This window comes from Actinia tenebrosa, unplaced genomic scaffold, assembly GCF_029948245.1.
Source record: "Actinia tenebrosa isolate PJP-AT-01 unplaced genomic scaffold, QUT_ActTen_1.0 PGA_scaffold9__36_contigs__length_13948895, whole genome shotgun sequence".
NCBI classification, from domain to species: Eukaryota; Metazoa; Cnidaria; class Anthozoa; order Actiniaria; family Actiniidae; genus Actinia; species Actinia tenebrosa.
This window is the reverse complement of record NW_028292586.1, coordinates 2,499,562-2,514,720: the sequence shown is the minus strand read 5'-3', so window position 1 is coordinate 2,514,720 and position 15,159 is coordinate 2,499,562. Positions and strand designations below refer to the sequence as shown.

Here is a 15,159-nt window from a genome sequence, read left to right as displayed (position 1 = left end):
ACTTTTTTAAAAAGGAACCTTTCAAAGGAGTACGAAACTGCAGACGTCTCGCAACTCCCTCAAAATCATCGTGGATGCAGGCTAACAGGAAAACACAAAAGCAATCTCGCACACATAGCCTTATTTCTTACTGCGCAAGCGCGACAAAAATTGGGTCAAGCATGCGCAGTAAGAAATAAAGGCTCTGGGTACGAGATTGACAGAAAAGAAATCACATTTTTTCCCTCGATGTAAGTCGCATTTTTTCATTTCATTTTATTTTCTGTGCGGATACTCCAACTGATTGGCTAACGCTATTATCAGTTCAATTTCTGTCTAGTTTACCGTTGTCTGATTGGTCAGTTTTGATTCAAGAGGTCCCGGTTAGTGTGTGCGCTAATTAAGTCAATATTTATACAGGCACATCTAGTTTAGCAAGGCTAGCTTAAATAGAGTCCTGTAATTCCATGGAAGCCCCGCATACATGATAATCATAGGAACCACATGCCTGGACAACAAATTCCCAATAGAAATAATCAGGTGAATAGCAATACCTATCCTACCTTTTCAGCCATGTGGGATCATAATTGTAGATTTTCGATGCTTATACGCATGCGCAATGGGCACCATATGTGAATCGATTGTTGTAAATACAGAATGTAGTGGTAGTGAGTGCGGAGTGTCTTCGAGCCATCCATAGATGCTTTGCGGTCGCAACTCGAACCCAGGTTTTCATCAAGAACAGAGTCTTGGATTTTTTTCAAGTCTTTATTGCTAAACTAAATTCTGATCAATTTTTCTATTCATAACAAATCATACAACCCTTTCAAATATGTCGGCGAATCTCAACCATGATGCTTTTCGCGGCACGAATACGTCGATACTACAATGGAAATGAAAATCTTTAAGATTTCTAGATAAAAATGACAGAAAAACTTCTATTAGCCACCCGGAGAACTGGGTTGAGTTCTGTTGGCAGTGCATCAGTGCATTCTGGGACTGTTTTATTTCATATTTCCAAGATGGCGTCTACTTCGTTCCCTAAAACATTCCCACAATGCACTGCAATGCCAATAGCGCAGCGCAACCGTGACGTCATAAAAACGAAGACAAAGGCGAAATTCGGACAAACAAACTTACAAGTTTACTTTCAGCAGATAATTTTTACAGCCGATCGCAGTTGATCTTAGTTTACATGGGTTATTATTGTAACTTTAAGGAAAAATAAAATCGGTTCGTATAATCCTCGTAGCGGTTAAACAGAATGCAATGTTCTATTTTTAGAATCAGTGCGCTGCGCTATTCGACCCAGTTTTTTCCTCGACGTCTGAATGGCTAGTATTTTACAAGGTTCAGTGTAAAAAACCTGATTCAGTATATTTTACATTTACAAAGCAATTTGGTTGAATTCTAAAGCCGTCATTTTTTCTATTTTTCTTTTTGTGCTCTTTTTTAATTCTTGCGTAATTTCTTTTCTTTTGCAATCATTTTCCTTGTAACTTTTTCTTGTTTATGTTTACAAATAATTATTATGCTGGCTTAACACCAGAACTCTATCTATGAGCATCCAAACCTCGTTCTTAGGGCCTTCTATTCTCGCTGTTTTTCCGAAATGGCGACCGCCATCTCTTCAAGTTCGTCTATTTTGAAAAGAAGCGAGCAAAGAAGTCCCTGAGAACGAGGTTGTGCACATTCATTTATCTATTATGACTGGATGAGTCGCGTTCGCTTGGTTCTTGATTGGCTCAAATCGAAAACCATTTCAGTGTACTTTCCCGCTCAAATTAAATACGCAATTATGAATTAATAACTGTAACGTTAACATTTTAAAATATCTTAATCTAGAGTTCTTTTATTAAAAACAACTAAACTCGTAAGCAGTGATGGAAATGGTGAGAAAATTCCTCATGTCTCGACTGCCACTAAAGTCCAATTTCTCCAATCCAAATAAATATTTCAATAAAACTACTTTACTAGCTGGCATATAAAGAGCTGACTTTAAAAAAATCAGTTTTCTTGACTATAAATATACCATAAACCAAAACACACTTCAAATATTTGCGAATATTTTAAACTTCATTTGATTAGGCGAAGAGGAACGCGTATTTTTTCCTTGAGTATTATTTCTTTCTCTGCCGCATGAAGAAGACGGTAGATTGGTTACCGAGGTTTTTAAAAAAACATTTAGACTAATGTATGAACATGTATTGACAAGAGAGCATCAATTTCGCCTTACCCTAATCCCGTGCCTCCATGTATTGATAAGAGAGCATAAATGAGTAAGGGAAACTTCTAATTTTGGCGCGCGCCATGTAAAAGTGACTAAAAACGAGATCAAAACAACAAACGGAAAGAGAGCGCGCGTGCGCTAGTTGACGCACGGGAGTAGGGTAAGGCGAAATTTAAACCGCATCCGGTTACTAAAAATAGCCCAATCGGGATTTTACATGACGCGCACCACAATAAGAAGTTTCCCTCTCTTATTTATGTCCACTTGGTATTGACTATTAAAATCATACGAAATTGGTGCTCAAACTGCTGCTAAATCATCTATAACTATCTCAGTAGCCGGCTTTCGAGAAAGTAGGGTGATCCTATACTTCTAGGGCTAACTTTTTTTGGTAAATGATAAGTACCCCAGTTAGACTCGGAAATACATCACAACTTAAAAGCTCTACTGCGTACATTGATGTCTAAACTCAACATATTTCGAAAGAAACCGAAACTAAAGCTGCCACTGACGTTGGTACCCGTTTTCATTTTCGTTCATTGGCCCCTGGTTTTATACTGCGTTTACATGGTACCGGACGAATTTTTAAACGGTCAAAAAGTTGTACGTTTAGGTGTTCCATTCACACGGGACTGAGGTATCAGAATAAAAATATGCAAATTTGGGCCGAACGGTTCCGGGTAAACCGGACTTATTTCGCATACACTCAATTGAAGAATCGTTGTCGGGTTGAGAAACATAGAACATAAAAGCTGAGACCGAAATGCGCCATCCATGCAGTCGGTTTAGAATGCCAAACGCGTATTAAAAACAGTGGATGATGCCACGGGTCCCCGGTAACAGTATGCATCTAATTAACATACTTCCCATGTGCCATTTTGGTCTCAGCTTTTATGTTCTATGTTTCTGAACCCGACAACGATTCTTCAGTTGAGTGTATACAGTATAAACGGTATGTACTGGTCGAATTTTTGAACGGTTAAAAATTCGTGCGGTACCTGGTAAACGCAGCCTTAGTAGCGAGTCCGACGTTTGACATGAGTTTTTGGCAGGAGAATTTGGTAAAACCAAAGCATTTTCAGTGCTTAGCATTCTTTTTCACAAAACTTCGGACGACCTCATGCTTGATGGTTCCATGGGCTGGCTTGCTGGTCTTTGGTCGTAGGGGACAAATCGACGCCTGCCAAAGAAAATCGTAAGGGGAAAGATTATTTATTTGCATATTTCAATATTGTACGCAATTTCTATAAGGTGGAAGGCATGCGCTGATACAGCGCTGTGTATGTAGATCAAGCCTGGCCGGGTCGCAAGCACAAGTCGACTGGACCCCATATGTAAGTCAGAGTTTGTTCGATGTGTTGTTCTCTCCCTTGCCACGAATATTTTTCTCCGGTTTTCCTCCCTCCGTAAAAAATCTAAATGTGCGTTTTGTCTAGTGTACCAGTGTAAATATAGAATGTAGTGGTAGTACGCGGTGTGGAGCGAGCCTCGAGGAAGAGCCCCGTAAGGGGAGTGATGGTCGTAAAAAATATATTTAAAAAATCGCACGATCTCGAGTACAATTCGGAATTTATAGGTACGAGTGATGTTTTGAAAGTTTTCAAGATTGGACGAGGCTTTGAGAACTTTCAAAACATCACGAGTACCTATAAAGTCCGAATTGTACGAGAAGATATATTGTGCGATTTTTTGTTTATGATACACTCAAAAAAATTGAGCAACTTAATTAGGACTCTACAGAATTCAATTTGGGATCTAACTGTACTCCTATCGTCCAATCAGAATCGAGTAATTTTGTAATTTTTATAAACTGATAAAAGGCTCGTTTTCACAGACGACTTTCGATGCAACATGTGACATTTTGGGCAGCGATTTCTGCTATGACTTTACTGTGGAGTTGACCCTCAAGATTTGGGCGAATGAAACCAATCACAAGAAGTCGACAGATACCTTGTTCGTATGAAGACTGAGTTTTAAGCGCTTGTTAAGTAGGGTATCAATATAATCTAGTATTGTTACTGACTTTGTTTTTCAAGTGTTTTTGCCCAGACTACCTCACAATAATTCATCTTTTATTATTTACGCGGAGAAAACCATCTTAACTCTCTTGTGCCGATCTATTAATTAACTAAATACCAAAAACAATGGCTTATTTTAACTGTATCAACCGAATATGCTTTCTTGATGTGAGAAAGTTGAAGCTAATCACCCTAATAATAACTGGCACGCGTGCTGGAACACAATGTCCTTATTAAACTTTGTCCGACAATAATTCAACCGAAGCTTTTTAGGCTCTGAATTCGCCTGATATACTAAATAGCTAAATACTTAAGGAAGGATGTCATATATACGAAATATATGGAAGCCATTCAGGTGAAGAATTTGATAATCGTAACCGACCGAGTTGCTCTGAAAGATGCTATAACCAATGTTGTGTTTGCACGAACACGTGGGTTTCTATGCGTTAAGATTTACGTACTTTTTCATCAATTCAATTGGACGTTCTTTCTGAGTTCTTCTCTTCAAGACTACATTTTCATACCACTTTTTAAACCTTTAAGTATTGATTGTTTGCGAAACGGATGCAAACAGCTTTCTTATATTAAAACATATCGTACAAGATAAGAAATTAATAGATATAAACAAAATGGTCGTGATTTTTCTGTCATGTAGGGCAAAAAACTTTAGTTTTTAACGAGTTTTAGGTAGAAAGATGTTTCATTGCGAGTCTAATGGAGCTATTTAAATTTAACGTTGGAGTTTTAATTTCTCCAACACGCCGTCTCAACACGTGTTGCTATCAGAAAGAACACGGTTAACTATGATTCGTTCTCACATTCACAGTGACACGTTTATGGATCGAGTGCTCTGTTTCAAATAGCTTTTTAACTATGGTTTAATTACGTGTCTTTGTATGATGAAGAGTGAAAGACAACAAACAAAAGATTCCGGGAAAGTATAAGCTGTGTTTAGAAGTTATTATAGAAAACTAAAAAGACGTAAGTGACTGATATCATCTTAAAATACTACCTGTCTTCTTCCATTTGACGTTTACATTTTTAAGCATTGTGTAAGGTAAACCTCGCTTTATTTCTACGTTATTCTACTGTTTTCTGGAGAATATCTTTAAGAAGAATACTTTATCACTACTGGTAAAAACACTTAATCTAAAAGAGGAATCCTAGTTCATGGAAAAAGTTTTTTTTTCGTATTTTAACACAAAGTTTTTTGATGAGAAAAGTTGTTTGAAAATCTTTTGAACGATATGTAAACTGGACATCCATTCCTAGTATTAATGTTTTAGTTTAAAAAAATCGCTTTCAATGAGTTTTTCTAAATTTTTCAATAACTTTATTAACTCTACTTCAATTTTTTTAAAGAAAAAGTTATCAAAATTATGTTATTGTTGGTTTGATGTTATCTTGAGCACCGGCACAATGATTGTTTAATTATCTGTTTTTGAATTTTATCATATATTCGTTCGTACAATTCAACTCCAAAAATCTAGCCAAGCAGTTAAGCTAAACATTCGTAGAATATCCAAAGGAAGATACACTATTATTTCGAAAAATTCCTGGCCAGTATTTGAATTTAGATTACAATCCCAGATAAAAATAATTCCTGACTCCATGATGTAATATTCGAGCGAAGAAGCGAAATAGTAAAATTTGTATAACGATTTTGGTAAAATTGGTGCTTTTAGGGATTACTTGTCATCGTATTTAGAAAAAGTTGATTTGAAGCGGTTACTATATGATTGCATGCATTGGATATTATGATGTTGAAAAATTAATCGTTTTTGAGTCTAAATCTACGCTATCAGTTTCTAATCTCCACCTTATGACAGTAATACTTTGATACAACCTTTCAATAAATTAGTAGCAAGCGACACAAGTCTATTCTACATCTTAAGTTTACTGGTTTAAATCCTTTTTGCAGTTTAAAATTACCTTGAAAATTGTCTTAAGCAAATAAGGTTTTTAATCAAATAATTTTCTTTTTTGAGACTTTTGATGTGTACTAATTCAAGGCAGGTGGGGGAAAATTATAAGGTCGCTTTTTTGAAGATTAAATATTGGATTTTCAAAATGAATGATTACTGTTTTCAATTTATTATCGTTTCAGTATGGTGTTTAGTTTGTCGTTTAGAAAAATAGTTTAAAGTTGATCTATTACAGTTAAGTATCAAACGCTCATTTCTGGCAACCACAACAACAACAGAAAACAAAACAAAAATTCTTTATGTAGTAAAGCTTATCTATAGAATTGAAATTCTAAAAGTGATATTTAAAAAAATAGTAAAAGCCATTTGAAAACATATAAAACAACCCAAAAAAGTGTAAAACCCATTCAAGTGTCGCATAAAACTCGTCTCTCCTCAACTAATGGAATTTCAATTCCAACGTAGATATAATCTAACGAATGAGACAAAAACAATGGTAAAAGCTTCTCAAATGTCAAGAAAGAAAAAGAATAAAAACTGGGAGGTAAATGTAGGTGTTGGCTAAGAACAATGGAGGAGACGTTCTTTGATTTTCTGGTAAACTAATTGCAACTTTGCTATGGAGTTGATTACCACTACTTCAATTGTACAAGCAAATGCCCACGAAAGGTTTTGCCCTTTGTGCTCACGAAACAATCACCGTTTGATAATGTAAATCCAACATTTTGTCGCTCGAATGAGTGAGTAACAGAGATTAATATGTTCAAATTAAACCGTAAAAGAATTTCAGAGAACCAAGCGAGCCAAAGAAGAGTTGAAAAAATAAATAATTTGAGTTCAGTGTTTTCAAGTGTTTCTTAAAACCTGTTCGTTACATTTGCAGTTGTGTGTGTGAAATGATGATTGAAGCTCTTATATCTTAAGGAGCGAAATTATTACTCTAAGTAAACAGGATATATATGTTCAACAATTGGAAAGTTTTATCAAAGCCAAACCAATTCAAAATAAAACAATTTGGACCTTAAAAAATTTTAACTCAAGGATATTATCACAAAGGATAATGTTCCTCACACGAAATTTAAAGTGCGTGTTATGAGCAAGTGTCGCTCAGCGGGACACTCATTTGTTTTTATCAAATGGCAAAAATACTGCTTAGAGTGTGTTTGAAGAGAGGTCCTCTATTTAACTAGGGAAGACAATGTCGTTTGTGGTGGTAGTCGCTTAACAAAGGCGCTTGACTATAATATCGAGAATAATTTGGAATTGATTCATACCTTGCTCCTTTGTCACGAAAGCCTTTGGCGAACGGATTGTGGTCGATTTTCATTTGGATCAACTAGGAAAGAAAAGAAAATATCAATAAAAATGGAGTATTGAGTACAAAAGAATATAAACTTCCTTTTTTAATCAAAACAAACCTTTTTAAGACAAGGAAAAGAAGATTTTAGTCAAGTAAAAATAAACTGAATTTCGAGAAGTTTTCCGGCAATAAAAACAATTTGCAGTAACTTTTTGAGAAAATAAAGACATAAAATAGAATCCGAATGAAATAAAAATGACAGTTTATTAAACTTTGCAAATTAACTTTTTCATACAACATTATCTTATTAAACATCAAAAACCTGGAAGGTTGATTTTAAAGCTGACTAAAAAAATATTCTGAAGAATTTGAAAACATATATATCAGAATGTTTCTGTCATTCTTCAGTTACTTGAGTACTTAAGTATCTTAAGAAAATTTGAAACAAAGTCTCTCTATCTTGAGTACGAAAAAAAGACCTGACAATGACCAATTACTGACGGCTTTAAGCTTTTATCAATCATAGATACTCTAATTTCTATTTCCACTTAAACTGTAGATAACATCTCTTAAGTACTACGTTTTTGTCTTGGTCCTACGACATTTTGGTTTCATTTTTACCACAGTCACTCAGGAGAATTACCAGTCTACCACGTTCTACCAATTAAAACGTACATTCTTATTTAACCATTCGGTTTTTATCCTTAAAGATAAAATCTTTTTTTCCTCAATATTGTTATTTTTACTTTATCGAATCAAGGTTTTTTATAATTCGACTCGAGCAAAAAGTAGTAAATTATTCAAACGCTTTTAACCTGTCGCCTTGAATTATCTGGCTTTATCAATCGACATCTATTCAAGCTTTCTGCTTTAAATCTTTAGCCAATATTTAAAAGCTTTCGTCCGATTGTTTATTGAGTATAATTAAGAAAGTGTTTCGCTATAAATAGAAGTTCAGGTAATATTAGTTTAAATTCAAAAGAACAAAACGAAACAAAGTTTTTGACAAAGTTGTTAATAGTTGTACTTTATAAAAGTGTCCATACAGGATGTCTATAATGCTGGCTTTTTAACAGCACTAAACACTTCAGTGAAGTTCATTGAATTTTTTAAACGCATTATTATCCCCAGCTAGTTTAGCCTTGTAGGAAAAGTTTTCTTTCATGATACAAAAGCGATGGAAATGCAACTTCTTGGTGAGAACAAGAACAGAATAAACAATATCATTTTGAAAATGATAATATCAAAGCAAGACGTTTTGAAAATAAATTGACTTTCACAATAAGTAATCGGGCTTTCAATTACAATATTTAATTTTAATCAAACAGTTTTAAACAATGAACTGGTTACCTCTTCATTTTGGTAGGTTGTGACGGCAATAAAAGAAGTTTCTGGAAAGACATAGGTTGAACAGGAAACCTTCGTGCCATCATCTGTTTCCTCAACAACATGAATTCTTGGTTGATATTTTCTGTTCGGACTCAGCTGAAGCTAGAAAAATGAATAAAACATTCATGAGGCTTTTTAATCAACAAAGGAGTACAAAATAATTTTCTATCTTCAAATGTAACCATTTAGCCTTTTTCTTTTTCAAAGCTTCGCTTCGTGTAGGTCGAATACTGACCTCTACCTTGTGTTTTAACCCCTGACGGATGATAAACACTTGGTAGATCGAACGACTATCCCAGAGCTTTCTTATTTTGATACTCTATTATAATCCCCACCACACCGCCGCGACGCATGAGCTCGTGTTTCGTAACGTTGCTTTCACTCGAAATGCTTTTATTCTTAATTCAATGTACATTGTACGACTGTACTTTATCATTTACTGTACCTTTACTACCTATCTACGATACATATCCATAATATTCTTATGTAAGTCTCGTACGCTCAACTATTTTAATCACCCACTGCCTTATTGTTTAGTTTATTTTATTTGTCTATGTCTTTTCTTTTTTATCATTTTTCTTTAATCATTTTTCACACACGTTCCCCCCACCACCTTCCCCCTTGCTTGGGTCCGAATACCTGTGTCAAACATAGTGAATCTATTTAAAAATTTGAGCGTTAAACAAAACGCTACAATAGTTTTTTTTTTTTTTCTTTTCAAAGTCGCTAACAGCTATTCTATTGAAGCTTTTAGTTCGGTTAAAATCTCGACAAATATCGGGCACAACTACTTAAGCGAATACAAATGAGGATGTAATAAATATATGAAAATAATAAGATATAAGTATGGAAATATTTGAATTATTTGCAACCATGAGGTAGCATGTGTATGGTTTTTATTGTCGATTGTCAATACAAAGCGAGTAGAACTAAAAATCTCTCAATCTGAACCAACCCCCCATTCATTTTTCCTTCCTACTGTGACCTCGACCACAAAAAGTTCATATGAAGTGATACTATCTCAAAGCACTTAATTCTTAAACGTTGGTAGAGAATAATGCGTAACTGCTAAATGATTTTCGACATCTGCAAACTAGTTCTGTTTGACCACTCAAAAACAGATATTTCCCAAGAAAAGTTATGAATACTTCTATCAGCTAAATTAAAAAAAACAATGTTAGGAATGGTAGTAGAAGTTAGTTTACCCCTCTCCGTCTATCTGAAGCTAAAAAATATGAAGATTTTTCGTTGTAATAAGATACAGAAGATACAAAAGGTAATCTTGTACAAGACAATGAAAACAGTCCCCATGAATAAGTAATGAGAGTGCGATGAAAATTTACGAAAAACGACAATTCGCCGTGGCTTCTCTCTCTCTTTATTTTCATTGTCAGTGGCTGAAAATCACATGGACAAAAGGTGAAAAACCGTTTAAAAAACCTGGATGTATTTTTCTTCTTTAATACTACTTTTATAAGCAAGACGAAGCACGTTCTTAAAGCTTGAATGTGGTTCTTTGTGAGAATTTCAGACATGCGCAGTAAACGTTCCGTCGTCCAAGCTAAATTTCACTTCGCCGCAAAAATGATTGAAAATTCTATGACAGCTGAAATGATAAATTTAATTAATCCGACCTTGAATAAGAGCACTCGAGTAAAATTAAAAGAAATAGATTTTGTTTCGTAACTCGAAGAGATTGAAAAAAAATCGACATGTCAAGTTCCTTACCTCTCCTTCTTTAAAGGATCCTGTTCTTCTGTTTGTAAGTCTAATTTTCTTGAAGTCTACGCCGTTTTTCATCCAGTATATTCCCGTATGAACAATTTCATCGGCCTGGTAAGACTGAATGTACGATGAAGGATGTACTTCACTAGCTATGGCGTTGACTTGCCAAGCGTTGTTCACAAAGGTGTAGTTGTAACGATCAACTGTGACCAGGTCGACATGGATTGAGTAGTATTTCTTTGGGTCCATGCCAAAAAACGACAAGGACAGAGTCGGGAACATTCGCCTGTGAAAAGAGAATAGAAATATAATAAGCTATCATCACTGAGACGCTTTGCCACGAACGCGATAAGTAGACGAACAGTCTGTGTTTAGGTGAATGTACTTTCTCTGGAGAGAGGCGTGTAGATGAGCCACACACCTGACCATCCTAGGGCTTATTCAATGGAGTTTGGCTCATTTAATTAATCTATGCTTTGGTCTATTGTCTGAACCAGTTGTGGAACATGAGCTGTGATTCACTTAGCAAAGCTTTCAACCAACAAACAACAATGATAGCGCTTCGTAATAATTCACTTCATTGCAGCTGGATGATAGTGGCGTTGGTTCTATATGGCAACCAGAATATAGCTGCAAGGCTCTAAGACCTATTAAACCATCAAAAAGCCCATGCATACGCATGAACAGCACTTGCGTAGCTATAGCACTTGATAGCATATGCTAACCGTTTGTTCATGCGACGAGATCTGCTATTATAACAAGTTGTAAACATGCTAGATTAGGGGAACGAAAGGGGACAAAGGACCACGCCCCTTGAGGTGGTTTGGGCACGTGTGCAAGACAATCTCCAGTAAATCCCTTTTCCTTGTTTATTTTGACAATCCCATATGCCTTAAACATAGGTTGCTACATTGCGTTCAATGTTCGCTCTCTCTCCTTGTGAGTGCAGGACTTGTAAGCATCCTGCGATATTAAGCCAAGTCTACCTACGGAGAACTGTTAGTCGTGCACAGTGTGCTTGCTAGTCAACAGGCAAAACACTGTCGATAGATACTCTAGCAACACGAGTGCACTTGAGAAGGTGTAATGTTGTCTAGCCCTGCCATGATCGTAGCACGAACCCTTGTGTTGCTATTATTCCCAGGATAATAAAGAAAACGAGTGTGTATCACACAGGTTTGGCTCTGATCAATAGGTGACCTCGAGATGAATTGGACGCCCTAAAAAGAGCTTGTCTAGACCCGGCAACGTCCTCTAGCTTTTATTAACTGTCTAGAACATCACTCTTAAAGACCAAAGGTTTCTACAACAAAACCAGCGTCCACGTTTGAGTCTGTTGTGCACTAGGTCTAACCAAAAGAGCCAGAAATGACCTCATGACTAGCAATCAGCCCTTGGCCATTGTCAAGACCCATTGGGTATGAATGGAAACATCGAACTCAGACGACTCCATGTTTAGTTCCAGATAAGAGATCAAAGACATCCTTTGTGTGCACATGTGAAGACTTAAAATTGGTGTTCCAACTTTTGTAATTTTGCATACTTAATGTCCCTTAAGATGAATTTTAATAAGGTTACACCTGTAATGGTAAATTACCATGCTGGTTTATGGAGAATTCCCCCCATCACGGTAAAAATTCTCCAAAGGGCAACAAAATAAACTAAACGAATTTCACCCTCAAACCCGGATAAAAAGTGCTGAGTTGAAAATCGAGATAACTTTGAAGGATGTAATAAAGATATCTGGCTTAGTTGAGTCTATTAAACAATCCGGGCTTATTTAGGACAAAGGCATCAAGTAGCTAACGAACTGCTTGCTAGATCTTTAGAGGATGATTATAAGAAGATAAAAGATTTTGAGGCTATTACGATCTTATCGTATAGAATGAAACCTCGACGAAAAGTCTCACTCGTCAACGATATCAGAAGATAAAAAAAAATTTAAAAAAATAAAAATTAAAATTGAAAAAAGAGTAAAGAAACGATTCTTATGTTTTTCTTCGAATAACAACCTTTAGTCTTCGAGCAACTGATAATTTTTTTCTCATATTATTGCTAGAATTGCTTTATGAAGAAAAATATTTTTGATTTTATCTAAATACGAGTAAGCGATAGAGAGTAAGCGATAGAAAGAGAGTAAATTTCGTAACATTTCGATGTGTCAAGGAATGTTAAGGAAAGTCTGAAGAACGTTCGAGATTCGCGGAATTAATACGAATGAGAATTCTCAGCTTTTCATTTGAAGCAATTAAAGACAAGTTTTTTTTTGTTTAATAATACGGAGTGTTTTAACTTGGTCAGTCTTAATTATCAAAGAGAAGAGAAGTATTACCGAAACTTGACCACTTTATAGATTTGTTTGCAAGTATTTGATGAACAGGCCCAACTGATATATGATACAGGAGAATCAATTTAAGAGTGCAAAGTTTTTTACCCCGCGTAAAATTATTTTAGTTTTCGAGGATTTCAAAACATTTTCAATTATTACCAACAAACACTTACATAAAAATAACAGATTCAAGATGCACTTTTGAATATTAAATACACTTTATCTGCGAAAAGTGTTGCAATTCTAAGCGAGGAATGTGCTCAAATTTGTGGATCAAAAGGGTGTTTTTCCCACTTAAAACGGTAGAAAATACCCTAGTATTTTTAAAGAGAGCTTTCTTTAATCAGAGTAACTGGAATTGTTGTTTTACAATAGCTGTTTCTTCACACTTATACTGACAATTATAAGAGCTTTCAATAGCAAAAGGTGTAAACAGACTGGGAAGTTGGTCTAACTATATGAATAGCACGACAATTCTTGTTTTGACCGCCCTTATCAATTAAGGAGGAGCTCAATATTGATCAAAACGAACCGAATTCTTTTTGTGCAAGTCTCCCGGCTCTCCATCAGCACTTAACGACTTTCGAACAACTTTACAAGTCAAAACCAAATGTTCTGTTTGTGGTTGGGAAAAAAGTTTTTTTGTGAAGTTGTAATTAGAGTGAGTTAATGATCTTAAATATCTAATACTTACCTTCCAGTTCTTGTTATCACCATTTCTGTCCCGCAGGAATAGAATTTCCACCACAGTTCACTCTGCTGAAGAGCCACTTGGATTTCTCGTGGGCCTAATGGCATTCTTGGGATATCCTTGTAAATTAAGTCACTTCTCAGAAAATCAAAATTTCTGACGAAATCATAGCAGTTAGTGAGTTGGTGTAGCGGGTTTTCTCTTTCTGGGGTGTTAATGTTGGTGTGGTGGCGCGTGGTACTAAAATCTTCGTGCTCATTGATCTTTGCTTGTGCATTTTCTAAGAGATTCCTGATTGCGTAGCTGTCTTGTTTGCCTCTTTTCTCTTGTGAAAAAGGTTGGTAGCTTTGTTGAGAAGAGATAAAATCTTTCTGTTGGTACAGTGACGTCCTTGCGTAGCGTTTGCTGGAAGCTGGTTGATCCAAATTGACTTGGTTTCTTGTTGAATGGAATTGTGTTTCTGATGAAAGTTTCTTTGAATCGTCATTCAAAAGATTGGCAATTGAAAATGCCGCTGCTCGCGATGATAAAACTTCAGACCTGTCTTGTTCCAAGGACATTTTCATTCAGTGTAATTCTTAAGGGTCGGTCAGTGCGAGTTAGCTGACTTGTACGAGCTGAATGAAATCCCTGAAATCACTCGCCAGCTTTTTGTCAGAATGTATCAGCTTTTCTGTTGTTGATTTTAGAATTTCTTCAATGAAATGTATACTGGCCTCCCGCGGAACCGTGTAAATTGATTGGCGCGAGAGGTAAACAATTCCGCTAATTGACATGTGAGAATAGCAGTTTATTCAATATTCCCTAAAGTGCCAAAGGTGTTAGAATGTGTGTGTCCACGATTAACCCATAATAGTCACTAGGGGCGGGTTTATCGGCTATCACCATTGGGTAGAGTGTGATAACTCCAGGCTGTGGCCAAGAGGCTAGCCAATTGGATCCAAGAGTTAAGCACCAGGTGTAAAGCAATCTCTCACGAATTTTTACTTTTATCACTGTTCGAAGTACTTGAATTAGGAAAGATCCAATTAAAGAGGATGAAAGCCTATGAAGGGTAAAGGTGTGTTGATAGAGCGCTGATAATACGAGGCCGGTTTTCTAAGTTGGTTATTAAATCTCTCATTGTGACGCTGTGGTCAATAATTCTGGTTATTTGTCTCCAGATCAGCTTATTATACTTTAAAAACATCCTCGATTAGTATACTTGCTCAAATCTTTGATCCTACGGCTTTTAAGTGTAAGAATCAGCCAAGATTCACAACTCCCTCGCATTTCAGAAAATTCCATAAAAATTAACGCCTTCACACTTTGAAACACAACTACTCTTTGTTTTGCCAAGATTTCCACCTTGAAAAACTGACCTTCGGTTCCTACTAAACTTTACAAGTCAAACCTAGTTTTCACACGTTTCTATTGATGCATAATTTTCAAAATTAACAATTGATTATTTGATGTATTTATATATCCAGTGACAACCTATTTATAACTAAACTGTCGGATCCAAACTATTTTACTGAGGAATTTTGACTTCTAAATTTTCATCATATCCTTCCACATTGTAAAGCAACTTAAA

General features: G+C 35.8%; 1 protein-coding gene across 1 annotated transcript; it reads right to left on the bottom strand.

Annotated features, from left to right (window-relative positions):
• Nucleotides 1-739: 739 nt before the first annotated feature.
• LOC116304609 (T-box transcription factor TBX20) lies at nucleotides 740-14,558 on the bottom strand. The gene is made up of 5 exons (XM_089025247.1): nucleotides 13,590-14,558; nucleotides 10,570-10,852; nucleotides 8,803-8,943; nucleotides 7,427-7,488; nucleotides 740-3,389 (listed from the first exon to the last, which is right to left on the bottom strand). Exons 1-5 carry the CDS (start codon nucleotides 14,150-14,152, stop codon nucleotides 3,308-3,310), a joined length of 1,131 nt encoding a protein of 376 aa, XP_088881373.1. The 5' UTR covers nucleotides 14,153-14,558; the 3' UTR covers nucleotides 740-3,307.
• Nucleotides 14,559-15,159: the final 601 nt, after the last annotated feature.

Coding starts and splice junctions, on each gene's coding strand:
- LOC116304609 (XM_089025247.1), bottom strand. CDS start 14,152: ATGAAAATGTCCTTGGAACAAGACAGGTCTGAAGTTTTATCATCGCGA. Junction 8,944..10,569: donor GATCCTTTAAAGAAGGAGAG/GTAAGGAACTTG, acceptor TCATTTTTCTAG/CTTCAGCTGAGTCCGAACAG. Junction 7,489..8,802: donor CAACCTACCAAAATGAAGAG/GTAACCAGTTCA, acceptor TTTCTTTCCTAG/TTGATCCAAATGAAAATCGA.